Raw genomic sequence first — 13,515 nt, forward strand, 5'->3', positions numbered from 1 at the left:
ATCACATGTTGTCGGGTGATGTTCGTTGGGTCCGTGAGTATTTCCTTCAGTCGGCTTAATGAACTGACCAACTTCATAAAGAATATACGAACAAGAAAGAATATAGTGTCTTGAGTGCTTTTTATGTCCGGACTACTGACGTAGCTCTATGTGCGCCGTAGTTTATTTTTGAGTTATTTTTAGGTTAAAACTGAGTTATTTTCAATAATACCGAATAACCCAAAAATAACCCGCGATCTTTATTTTTGAGTTATTTCTGGGTTATTTCGGTATTGTTGAAAATAATCTAAAAATAACGTGAAAATAATTTAGAAATAACTTCTGTCACACGTAAAGCTATATCACGAGTCTGCACATAAAAATTTTTGCTTCAGTGGACTTGTGCCTAATATACAATTTTAAATGTAATAAATCTCAGTTGTTAAAATCTCAAACGGCTCCCCTCTAAAATATCATTGCAGTTTAGGCAAGTGTGGGGTTTACGGCGTTGGACTGCGTCTCTCTTCTTGAAAAAATATTCAAACCCTAGCTCCGAACGAGCTTGGTCCTAGCTATTCTTTCCTTGTCCGCCGACGGTTGTCGGTTGCCTCTCCTCGGCCGGAAAAAAAGGAAATCCAAATGCTTTCGACTGCTGCAAGCCCTCCGTTTTGGTTCCGAGCGCCGTCTCCAATTCGCCATGGTGCCATACTTTTCATCTTATCTCATCCAAGTGCCTCATCAGGCTTCTTTCCGTCTCAGCCAAGGGCTTTCTTACGCTTCGAATGCTTTGGACGTCAGCGTTTTGCTGGTTCAATGTATCAGTGCAGTTGAGATTCGGAGCTGACCAGCTCGGGCACTTGGTAATTTCTCCTCAACTCAATTCCACCTTCTTTCCCACCTCACTCATTTGTTATCTTTGTTCTTTCTTTGTCTTTCACATCCAGATTTCTATGTGGTTTGTCGCTTCCAAGTCGAGGGGTATCCTTGTCTCTCTAACTGACAGAGAACGTGAGCAACAGCGGGAGCGGTGAGCACGGTTCAAATCTGCAACTGAATGCAAAATCGTTTCATACCCATTAACTGTTGCTTAATGCTCTTTACTTTATAAGTAAGAAGTTATTTTGTTTGTTTATAACTTTAGCCCCAATAGGCAGGGACGACCAGTGAAATCCCTCAACAACTAGAGTCAAATTGAATTAAATTCTTACTTTTTTATTTCCTACAAAATAGCTTACGCCCCCTTGAAATATTTCTTTTATTCTGCACAAAGGAAAAAAAATAAACGTTATAAAAATTTCAAAATTCAGGGGAGATAAAACCTACAATGATTACATTTAACACTCAGATAAGCATTTCATTTAACAAAATAGATGGCTAAGCATGGCTTGAGATATGATTCTGAATTGACTATGCATTTGGACAAGTTTCCTTTCAATCAGTTCAAAGCTAAACTGTTCAAAATATTTGAGGCTTTTAGGGATTGTTGGTAGAAGTCTAGAGCTGTTAAATAGCTTCTTTATTTATTTATTTTTTATTGTGCTAAGTTCACATTTGTTTTGTCGGCCAATAATTCTTAAATCTTGTTATTCACACAATTATTCTAAATATATCAAAATTTAGCAAGTATTGGCCTATCGTCATCTATCAAATGGACCCATTAAAATCTATATTTGTCTATGCTTGATAAGCATGCACATCAGAACAACTAATGCAAAGTAACTTTTGTTTTATGCCTAGGCTATGTTTTCATGAAATGAAGAAAAACAAAAATGCATTTACAAAATTAAAGAATGATGAAAGGATATATTAATCTTAAATCATTGCAGTTCAAACTTAACACGCGTAATAATGGAGGCTAAGACCTAAACTAATCTATAACCACAATGGAATCTTCCTACTTGAAGCAGCTTTCTCCTTTTTGATACTGTCACTCTGTTGCTGTTGGCGGCTTTCTTTAGCTGTTTTTTGTATGCTACTTTTCCAATGACCAACCAAGACCATTCTTTCTTCTCCTCAAATTATATTAGTCATCATTCTAGCAACACGATAACTTAATGAGCAACCCCACCTTTGTACATGACAATAGAATTAAATTGCTTCAGTCATCCATATCTCATCGTTGGACTTGCTCTACCAGCCTTCCTCCTCTAAAAAGATGAGCACGTGAAAGCTCTCTCTCTCTCTCTCTCTCTCTCTCTCTCACACACACACACACACACACACACACACACTATCTAATAAATTGTTTCTTCTATAAACATATGCAATTTTTCATCTTTTCTTGTTTTTTCGATATTAGGTTTTTACTTGTGTTTGAGTTGCATACATCTCGTATAATTATGTGTAGAAAACAATTTCATTAAACTAGTAGAAGGAACCCACTCTCATGTAAGAAACAAATGAAAGCCCATGGGCAAACCTTGGATTGTAGGCTTATTTAGGTTTATGAGGCTTCAAAAGATGTTCCTAATAGTATACAAGCATTGAGGTAATTTTTTGAGAAGTGATTGTAAGTTATTTATATTATAGTGGTCGAACAAGCATATGGAAATCCAAGAAATGTAAGTTTAGGATTTTTATATTGATGATCTGGAAAAATGTTGGCCTAAAACACATATGAAACATTTAGAGTAGTCTATCTAAATATGATCTGAAGAGTTTTACGATTTTCTTGGGTTTTTTAGATAATTTTTTAATGGGTTGGAACAAGACTAGGTTATGTAATATTCCCTTTTACATTGATAGCATAGGTTTAGGAATTTGGCTTTTGTGTGGATAGCGTTAGAGTTAGGAAAAATGCTAAAATAACGTACATATGATGGAGAAATGTGATACGATTTAGAATAGATTTCACACAGAAATCCAGGCAAACATATTTTATTCCACAAACACTAAAATGAAAGCAGATCAATGACCCGACTCGTAATTACACAATTATTTTAGTTCTGAAATTTGAGCAAAAGATTGACCCAATTTATATTTAGTGGTTAATATGCAAAATTAAATATTATATAAAGTTGTAAAATGATTTACACACTAAGGGTATTGCGTAAGTATACGTATCGTTTCAAGTAATATAGGACTCTAATGAATTCCTATGTATCAATCCCACAGAGATAGACAAAACTCTTATAGGATGACTTTAGTAAAACCTTCTTTAAACTGTAGTTAACTTATATAGAAAATGATAAAAAAAAATTTTATTATCTCCTACAGAATTAAAAGAAATGCTAAGTATGCTAAGCAAAGCTAGAATGTAAATGCAAAACAATCTAAAAAGGCTAAAATGTAAAGTTACCACTAAGTTATTCTAAAATAACAATGTACAGAAGAGTTCAAATTTGCATAAAACATCGTTCTCCTTGCAATGAGTTTATAATTAGTGTAAGAATCAAATAATTTTAAATAAAATTAATGTATTGTGTCAAATAGGAGCATACATATTATTTATTCTCTCTCGAGTGCATAAAGAACATTAGTTAATCCAGAGTTAAGTCCCTAAACCCGTGGTTAGGTTGAGAAGAAATTAGTTGTCACTCTAGAATTCTCACTTACCCCTCACCTGAAAGCTAACATCTAGCTTTAGTGTCCAAACATTTGGACCAAATTGAAAATTTTAGTCTCACTCTAAAACCTCCAATTCTACGCTCATCAAAACTTATTTCTCTATTTATTTGCACTTAACCCCATAAACTACATTTTCATTCATGAGACTAAATATGATTCTTACTTTGTTGAGGAAAGCATAGCCCTTTCGGGTCATTGTGTTTTACAACAGATTTTAACAAATCAATTGGTCAGATCGATAAGTAAATTAAACATAGAGTTTAAATTATCATAATTTATGGAATTAAAAGCATTTCTACTAAGCTTCATTCTTGCACATAATCATTCATCATTGTAGGGAGGAAGACAAATGATACTACTCAAACCTCATGGAGAAGAAACAAAAATACATGAATTTATAGATAAATATAAGTTTACAAAATAAACTAAGTAAAATAAATAAAATACACAACTTGTCTCAAACTCCTTCCCAAACAATCCTTCTAGTTAATTTGAATCACTCACTCTCCTTACAATTCCACTTCAATCTCACTTAGAACTATAGTAAAGAAGATATATCTCACTTCTCATCTTCTCCAAATCTTAGCAAGCCTCCAAGACTCTCTATTCTCTAAGAAGAGACTCTCCTTCTCTCTAAAAAAATCATTTTGAATCTTCGGAAGTATCTTTAAATAAAGCTCTCAAAATCACCAAGAGTTACTTCAAGCACCCCTTTAAAATTTATCTATGTTCGTTGAATTATGTAGAGAAATCTCCTATGGCACCTAGGTGCCATGTCGAAATTGGCCACTTTGTTTTCTTTGACTCCAACTTTCTTTATTTTTATTCCATTTGCTCAACTTACTCCATTTAGTGTACCTACAACCAAATTAATCTAAAGTTAAGCCTTAAATGTGTGGTTAGACTGAGAAGATACTAGCTGTCACTCTAGAGTTTTCACTTGCTTCTCACCTGAAGGCTAACATCTCGATTTAGTTTCCAAATATTTGGACCAAATTGGAAATTTTAGTCTGTCATTCTTAAATCTCCAATTCTACTCCCATCAAAACTTATTTCTCTATTTATTTGCACTTAACCCTATGGATTAAATTCTCATCCATGAGATTAAATGTGATTCTTACTTTGTTGAGGAAAACATAGTCCTTTCGGGTCATCATGTTTCACAACAGATTTTAAAAAATCAATTGGCCAGATCGATAAGTAAATTAAACATAGAGTTTAAATCATCATAATTTATGGAATTAAAAACATTTCAACTAAACTTCATTCCTATGCATAATTATTTCTCATTGTGAGGAGAAAAACAAATGAAACTACTCAGTTCTCATGGGGAAGAAACAATAACAAATGGATTTATAGATAAATATAACTTTACAAAATAAAACTAAGTAAAAATAAATAAAATAAACAACTTATCTCAGACTTCTTCCCAAGCAATCCTTCTTGTTCCTTTGAATCACTCACTCTCCTTACAATTCTACTCCAATCCCACTTAGAATTATAGTAAAGAAAATATATCTCACTTCTCCTCTTCTCCAAATCTAAGCAAGCCTCCAAGACTCTCTATTCTCTAAGAAGACTCACCTTTCTCTCTAAAAAAAAACTTCCCTTTGATTCCCTGGAGTTTTTAGAGCTCTCAAAATATCCAAGAGTTACTTCAAATACCCATTCAAAATTCGTCCACGTTCATTGAACCATCTAGAAAAATCATCTCTGGCGCCAAGGAATCAAATAATTTTAACTAAAATTAATGTATTGTGCCAAATAAGAACATACCTATTATTTACCGTCTCGAGTGCATAATGAACATTTGCTAATCTAGAGTTATGCCCTAAATACGTGGTTAGACTGAGAAGATACTAGCTGTCACTGTAGAGTTCTCACTTACCCCTCACCTGAAGGCTAACATCTCGATTTAGTTTCCAAACATTTGGACAAAATTAAAAATTTTAGTCTGTCATTTTTGAATCTCCAATTCTACGCCCATCAAAACTTATTTCTCTATTTATTTGCACTTAATCCTATGGATTAAATTCTCATCCATGAGACTAAATGCACTTAACCCTATGAATCGATAAGTAAATTAAACGTAGAGTTTAAATTATCATAATTTATGGAATTAAAAACATTTCAACTAAACTTCATTCCTACACATAATTATTTCTCATTGTGGGGAGAAAAACAAAGGAAACTATTCAGTTCTCATGGGTAAGAAACAACAACACATGAATTTATAAATAAATATAACTTTACAAAATAAAACTAAGTAAAAATAAATAAAATAAACAACTTATCTCAGACTTCTTCCCAAGCAATCCTTCTTGTTCCTTTGAATCACTCACTCTCCTTACAATTCCACTCCAATCTCACTTAGAACTGTATTGAAGAAGATATATCTCACTTCTCCTCTTCTCCTCCAAATCTAAGCAAGTTTTCAAGTCTCTCTCTCCTCTAAGAAGGCTCTCCTTTCTCTCTAAAAAAAAATTCCTTTGAATCTCCGAAGTTTCTTTAAATAGAGCTCTCAAAATCACCAAGAGTTACTTCAAACACCCCTTCAAAATTCATTCACGTTCATTGAACCATCTAGAAAAACTGACTCTGGCGCCAGGCGTCAGGTCAACATTGGTCACTTTGTTTTCTTTGACTCCAACTTGCTCTATTTTCGTTTCATTTGCTCTACTTACTCCATTTAGTGCACCTATAACCAAAGACATCAAAAATATCTTTCATTAAAGCGCAATATCATTAAAAATAAATATTAAATGTGCAAATAAAAGTAAAATATTTTAGGCATGTCAATCAACATGAATACTTGAAATAAACACTTACAATTCGAGAGGTAGGCGATCTCTCCCAAATTTTACAAATCGAGAGGTATGAAATCTCTACCAACCCTAAAAATCAAGAAAACAATCTCATGCATAACCCTAACCCTAAACTATTATGCTCTATTTATACCAAACAATAATTAATTATAAAAGACTAAATTGATCTGAGGCTAATAAAGGATAAAATTGCTCAATTTTAATTTATTAATTTAGGACACGCATATCCTTTTTTAATTTTTTTTTAAAATCGGACACTTCTATATCGTATCTAACATTTGTTGGAGTTGTTTCGGATGTCTGTCCATATCTTACATTGCATTGCTCCTTGATTAGGAGGTTCGTGCATCATATACAAACTTCTAACTAAATTAATATAAAATATGGCTAAATCTAATTACTCTTATAAACCCCACTCCATCGTGTCATTTTGAGCATATAAACTGATATGCCATCAAACACGAATCTTAAGGCAATTTTTGAGCATGAAACTTTCAAACTTCAATCAAAATTCATCAAGGACTTCAATTTTAACAAACTTATAGTCAAACTGATCGGCTCGACGAACGATACCAAAATTGGTTCAATCTAAGTCAAATTAAGTATAGATCAAGCTGTTAAACCACTTTTGAAAGCTTCGAGTGCATAATTGAAATTTTAAACATATTCTAAACTTAACAAGCTAAAATCAAATCAAGCGTCTCGGTGAGACAAATCCAACAAGTGTAAGATCACTCAATTCTGATATTATTAAAACACTCAAATGTTCACTGAATGTCACCCAATTGAGGGAATCTCTCCAAGCCGTCTGATGGAGTAGTATGAATTCCTTTTCTTTTGCAGAAGGGCTTCTCCTAGACTATAAATAAAGCTCTATCCCCTCTTGACATGGGGGAGAGCTTGAGCCAGAGGAAGGCTAAATTTTGGAGGAGCTGAAGTCCATTATTGCTTTTGCATAGCAGATTCGATCAATACCTTCAACTTCTTTAGCCGTCGATCATTGTTAAACACTACTCGCCGACCATCGTCGACCACTATAGGAAACCCTTGACTCGTTGCAATGAAAACTATTGTGAAATCACTACGTGCGCTATGGAATCACGACGTACATCGCAAAGTAATGAGACATCTTGTAGAACAACGCATCCCACATACGGTGCAAAGATGTCTCCCGAAGGCTGTAACAATGCGCCTCAAATACGTTGCAACAACACACCTCGATGACGGTGTAACAATGCACCTACGTATGTTGCAACGATGCCTCTCGAATGCAGTGTAATAATTCACCTCAAAGACAGTGACTTTCTCTAGGCTCCTAAAACTCTTTTCTTGCAGCCCACCACTAGTTCACTACGATCTATGTGACCAACTGCCAATTGTGGTCTACTTGACTCAAATTCCGCGCAGCTCTCGATTTCAACCTCTACAATCTACGAACGTCATTGCAGCTCACCACTATTGTCTATGTGACCAACTAAAACTTATGTGCTCATAGCTTGTGTAGCTGCCGACTCCGACCTCTGCGACCTATGGACGTCATTGCAGCTCACCACGACAGCCTACGTGGTTCACAACTCGTCTAGCTCCTGACTCTTACCGCTATGGCTTACAGATGTCATCATAGCTTACAATTACGACCTATTTGACCAATTACATCCTATGTTGCTCATGACTCTTGCAGCCTCCTACTACGATCTCTGTGACCAACTGTTACTCTTGAAGCAACCATCTACGACCCACACAACCAACTACTACCATGACTTTTAACTACGACCTAACCTATACGACAAACTATAGTTACATCCATCTACAATATTTATGATGGACTACTACCTTTATAGCAGTCGGTTTCGACTCTTACAACTTGCAATCACTGGGAATTACATTTATTACAGTCAGCTATGTCTATAATTGATGAACTAATGCTGTATATTTACAATGATCAATTTTGTAACTTTATTTTCTCAAATTTAGGAGGAGAGTGAACCTATTTACTCACCATTCATAGTGAATTAATTCAGTTAGGCTAGGCCCCATGACTTTCCCCATTTTTAGGGTTTTCCACGTAAAAATTGAGCAGTCTCCTACTTTTTTTTAATTATCTGAGTGTGTGCTTAGTTTTTTTGCAATGTTAAGATGATAATTCATTACTCTACTGTTGCGGATCTTCCGACACGCATCACAAAACATTATGCTTCATATGCACTCGAGCCCCAACTCATCCAATCACTTGAAAATTTGTCAATTGTGATGTGCACCCCACCAATCTCTTGCTCTCAATCCCTTATGATTTTCTTGATCCACTATTGGCCCCATTTTCTCATACCTTTGTGGTTTGTCGGCCTAAACATCCTTTTGTGAACATCAACAAGCCCAATTATTTTATATGTATGGAATCGCCTCTGCCCTTGTGTTAGCGTTGTCCCATTGGAGACAGATCTTGTGCGTGAGTGTATTCTTCAACCCTCATTTTGAAGTATGCATTTTTTTTTATAATGTTTTTAATTTGCTTTTGAATTAAGTAATGATTTATCGGTAGTTTGGTAACTAATTTATGCTTTATTATTAATTTGTGCGATAGATAAAAAATTTATAAAGGCAGTCCTTAGTTTTCAATTAGTAAAACCAAGCATGGAAGTATGGTTTTCTTCTTGACGAGAAGAAGAATTCTATCAACAGTTATCATTTTGGCGAGAAGATAATTAAATGAAACATATGCATCTTCTTTTTAGGTCATATGTATGACAATAAATTCTTATCCACACCAAAGAGTATATGTAGAAAAATTAATTAATAGAGCAAACTAAATAATCAATCATATTAGTTTCTGATGATTTTTGATATGATTATGATTAGTTAGATAAGAATAATGATGATATCTTGATGGTTAAGGCAACAAAAGGGGGTCAAGCTTCCATATCTACTATTAAATTGAAAGTTTTAAAGGTAGAAAGAGCTTTCAACACAAATATCACTCCTAATATTAAAGATGCACTGAAGAAAAAAATGAACAGATGCAACAAGAGAGGGAAGCTACTAAAAAGGGATGGAGATATAGATCTATTCTAACCTTTGCAAAATGGGAGTCTTCTTTTGTAGTCACTCTTAATATAATAAAGCAGTATATTTCAACCTTTGCGGGGTTTCTGTTATACGAAATTAGCCAATTTATCTCGCATTCAATATTGCTCTACTAAAAATTATATTTTTTCAATCTTAGCAAGCTATTTTGAAAGATTAATAACTTTTTTACCCTATAAGTTACACCTTTTTATTCTAACACTAAGATTGTTATACTTACCATTTTGCTCTAACGCTAAGATTGTTATACTTATGTTTTTAAGATTTAAATTCATAACCTCGCATCCTAGTTTTTTTTGGATTCTTCATTTTAAATGTGCTCTTTTTTACCAATTCTTCAATTTCTTTTGTATAGAAGTACTTCAATTGTTTACTTTATTTTTGTGGTAGTTTGATTTTGGATAGTTGTGTATTGTGAATTAATGAAGCATGGCGAATTTACTCGACCTTCTTTAATTTTTTTTAACAGACATTTGCTTTCATTTACTAAGTTTCTTTTGTGTATATTTGTCAAGTTCTCATTTGGGCTAATTATCTCTTTTAAAGTAGTTCTCTTTGGGCATTCTCATAAATTTCAATAATCACTAGTAAATACAACACAAGTGATGTCATATGATGTTTGTGCACAGTGATGTTTTATTGTTTGGAGCTTCGATTTGTTTCAAAAACTTTAATAACTATTTCATGCTTTAAGCCTTATTTCTGCTAGCATTTATGTTTTTCTGTTGCTTCTCGTTTTATTTAGGACGTGCTAGTTGGTGCTCAAACAAGCATGACAAAATTTTCGTCAAGAAATGGTTGTCTTACTCAAAGAAGACAATGCCCATGTGGGATTGAGACATGTTTTGTTAGGATTGAAGGGGACGAAGAAGATTTGTCACCCGAGTCTTTAATAGAAGCTAGAATTCCACATGGACCATTCAAAATTTCTTTGGAAAGAAGCTCAGTTGATAGCTCACCTTATGTAGGCCAGTCCTTCCGAACTGATGATGAGGCTCAGAATTACTACACCAATTTTGCTAGAAAGAATGGTTTTGCCATTCGTAGAGAGCGGTCGAAAGGCAACCCTACTCATCCTTTAGGAGTTTACAAGCGTGAGCTTGTCTGCCATCGTGCTGGCCAATCACTCCCAAGGAAGACAGCTGAGCTCAAACGCCAACGTAATAAGAAATCATCACGTTGTAAGTGTGAGGCTCAAATGATTATAAAGAAGAATGTCTCTAAAGGTGTTTCTCGATGGGTGGTTATACAATTCAGTAATGTGCATAATCATGAACTGCTGGATAGCGAGGAAGTACGCCATCTTCCTGCGTATCGGAACATATCTTCAGTTGATCGTGAAAATATATTATCCCTTGCAAAGCGTGGTTTTACTGTGAATCATATAATGAAGGCACTTGAGACAGAGAAAGGAGTAAAAGCTGGTCACTTAACTTTCACAGAGAGGGATCTTCGCAATTTCCTTCAGGCTTCTAAGAACATCAATAAAGAAAATGAGGGAACTGAGCTTCTCAAGGCTTGCAAGGCTATGAAGGACAAGCGTCCAGATTTTCGTTTTGAGTTCACATTGGATGACAGTGACTGTGTAGAGCACATTGCTTGGTCATATCCAGAATCATTTCAAGCTTACAGATTGTTTGGGGATATTGTGATTTTTGACACAAGTTATAATTTGTATGAATATGATCGGCTGTTTGGAGTTTGGTTTGGATTGGACAACTATGGTAATGTCATATTTTTTGGGTGTGTTCTGCTGCAAGATGCTAAACCCCATTCACATAGATGGGCCTTGCAGGTTTGTTTGCACTTTGGAAAATTTCTCCCTTTTTTCCTTTGATTTCTATTGAGGGGTGAGAGGTGTTAATCTTTCTTCTCTTTAGTCATTTGTTAGATTGATGGAAGGGAAATTCCCACGAACGGTGCTGACAGATCTGGACATGGGGCTTAAAGATGCTATGATGAGTGAGCTACCAAGTACAAAGCATGTTTTTGCCATATGGCATCTTACGTCGAAGTTATCGAGTTGGTTTTCAACTTTACCTGGTTCACAGTTTGAGAATTTTGTATCGGACATGCTGAGAGTGTGCAATTTGGATAGTGTGGTAGAATTCGATCATCAGTGGAATCAGATGGTTTTAGATTTTGGACTCGACTCTGATAGACATATAGCTATACTCTCATTTCATAGAGAGTATTGGGCTCTGCCATATTTGCGAGGCTGTTTCTTAGGTGGATTAATGAGAAGTGGTCGTCCTACTTCAGTCAAATCATTCTTCAAAGGGCCCTTGAATTCTCAGACACGTCTCAGGGATTTTTTTGAGCGGGTAACTCACTCATACCATAGCATACCATATCAGTTTTATGCTTAAAGGCTCTCTATATTGCTACATGCTATCATTAGAGTGGTTGCATCACGCGTGTCAACACTGCGCTGCATTAATCGATGAAGTTGAATTAGTAGATTAACTCCTAATTTTTTGCACTTGTTTTGTAATATCATATGAAATATTATTCTTAAAACAAATATGGAGAAGAAGCTGCACTGCAAAATAAGTAAAATTGCACATCAACTAATTGTGTAGGTTGGGACTGCCATTGATTTCCTAAACCAAGCTGGAGAAGAAGCCACACTGCGACAAAACTACCAAAATATTAAGACCAGAACGTGCATGCCCCTCGAGGAACAAGCATTGCACATCCTCACACCTTATGCCTTCGACATGTTTCAGAGAGAAATTGTAGAATCGATGCAATTTGCGGTGTATGAAACGGAAAGAGAAAGTTATCTTGTTCGCCATCGGTTGATGATCGAAGGAGGACACTTTGTAAGGTGTATCCAACCAGATGATGAGATTCAATGCAGCTGCCAAGAGTTCGAGTCATCCGGAATTCTTTGCAGGCACATCCTTCGTGTGCTCTCATTGAAGAATTATTTCATGCTTCCTGATAGATACCTTTTAATTCGATGGCGCCGAGAAAGCTCATTGTTTCCGAAAAGCTCAGGCTACAAGTTCCGCTCACAAGCATTGCGCTCGCTTGCTTCGATCGTGATTCAGGAATCATCATTAACAAAGGATCGGTTCGATTATGCGCAGTGGCACATGAGTAAGCTTCTGACTCATGTGAGGGAGATGCCTACTACAGTTGATGAAACCACTGCAGATGTGGAGCCAAGCTCATTATATGATGCTGCTGCAGCCAACCTTGTTTCTCAACAGACAACAGCCAGGACTAGGCATAAGAAGTTGAAAAATGTCGCCCAAGCTGAAGCTGAAGTCAACTTGGATGTGGCAGAATCATAGAGGTCATGTTCAGTAAATGTCGCGTGTGGAGTATTTCCTTCGGGTTATGATCTTCATCTAAATACGTTACAGAAATTAGTTTTTTTAGGGAATTTGTTTGATATTTATATGCCATATGTGCTGAGTCTGTTCTGCTTGATTTTGGAGAGAGCAACATGTTTCCGTAAACTTTGTAAATATTGCTCAAGCTTAACCGTCCTCATTTAGCTTTGATGGTTCCACCAATAAGAAGTGATGTGATTAGTTTCAGGCTTAATAGAGCTCATAATGGTGTCAAGGAGTAAATAATAAGATAATGTCATATTATTCCATAGTTTGACTAGTTATATGAAGGTGTCTAGAATGATTGGAAGTTTTATTTGCTTCTTATGAAGTTGGGGAAAATGAGAGGAGTTCATAGCAGATATTAGAGAGTAGTGGATTACTTGAAAGATTTGAAAGAAAAAAAAAAGCCAATTCTTAGAAAACCAAAATAATGAAGAATACATTTCCATCAAAAATATATTATTCCAAAAGTTTAAGTTACAAAAATTTCAACCCATTTTTATAAGCATTACAAAACACTTGGGCCATGGCTATTATAGAGAAAAAAAAAAGAAAGATAAGAGAAGATGATCATTAATTAAGGAGGAGTTCCAACCATTAATGTCTAAAAATTTGTTCATATTATGGCTATGCATAAAAGTACCCAAGTAAACAAAATGATATTAACATAGTAAAACATGAATATTTTAAAATATTCTAAATTATGTGCTATTTAT

The 13,515-nt window shown here is 35.1% G+C and overlaps 1 protein-coding gene across 3 annotated transcripts; it reads left to right on the forward strand.

The window, feature by feature from the left end:
- Window positions 1-452: 452 nt before the first annotated feature.
- On the forward strand, window positions 453-12,964 carry LOC110031482 (protein FAR1-RELATED SEQUENCE 11-like). 3 transcript variants are annotated; one of them, XM_020734695.1, is made up of 5 exons: window positions 759-839; window positions 924-1,006; window positions 10,198-11,247; window positions 11,333-11,776; window positions 12,035-12,964. In XM_020734695.1, the coding sequence occupies exons 3-5, from the start codon at window positions 10,225-10,227 to the stop codon at window positions 12,752-12,754; spliced, it is 2,187 nt and encodes a 728-aa protein (XP_020590354.1). In that variant the 5' UTR covers window positions 759-839; window positions 924-1,006; window positions 10,198-10,224; the 3' UTR covers window positions 12,755-12,964. The 3 variants fall into 3 exon arrangements, with proteins under 3 accessions (XP_020590353.1, XP_020590354.1, XP_020590355.1); XM_020734694.1 differs by lacking the exon at window positions 924-1,006 and having other exon boundaries at window positions 453-839; XM_020734696.1 differs by lacking the exons at window positions 759-839; window positions 924-1,006 and adding an exon at window positions 1,030-1,087.
- Window positions 12,965-13,515: the final 551 nt, after the last annotated feature.

This window comes from Phalaenopsis equestris, unplaced genomic scaffold (assembly GCF_001263595.1).
Source record: "Phalaenopsis equestris unplaced genomic scaffold, ASM126359v1 Scaffold000831, whole genome shotgun sequence".
In the NCBI taxonomy this organism is placed as follows: Eukaryota; Viridiplantae; Streptophyta; class Magnoliopsida; order Asparagales; family Orchidaceae; genus Phalaenopsis; species Phalaenopsis equestris.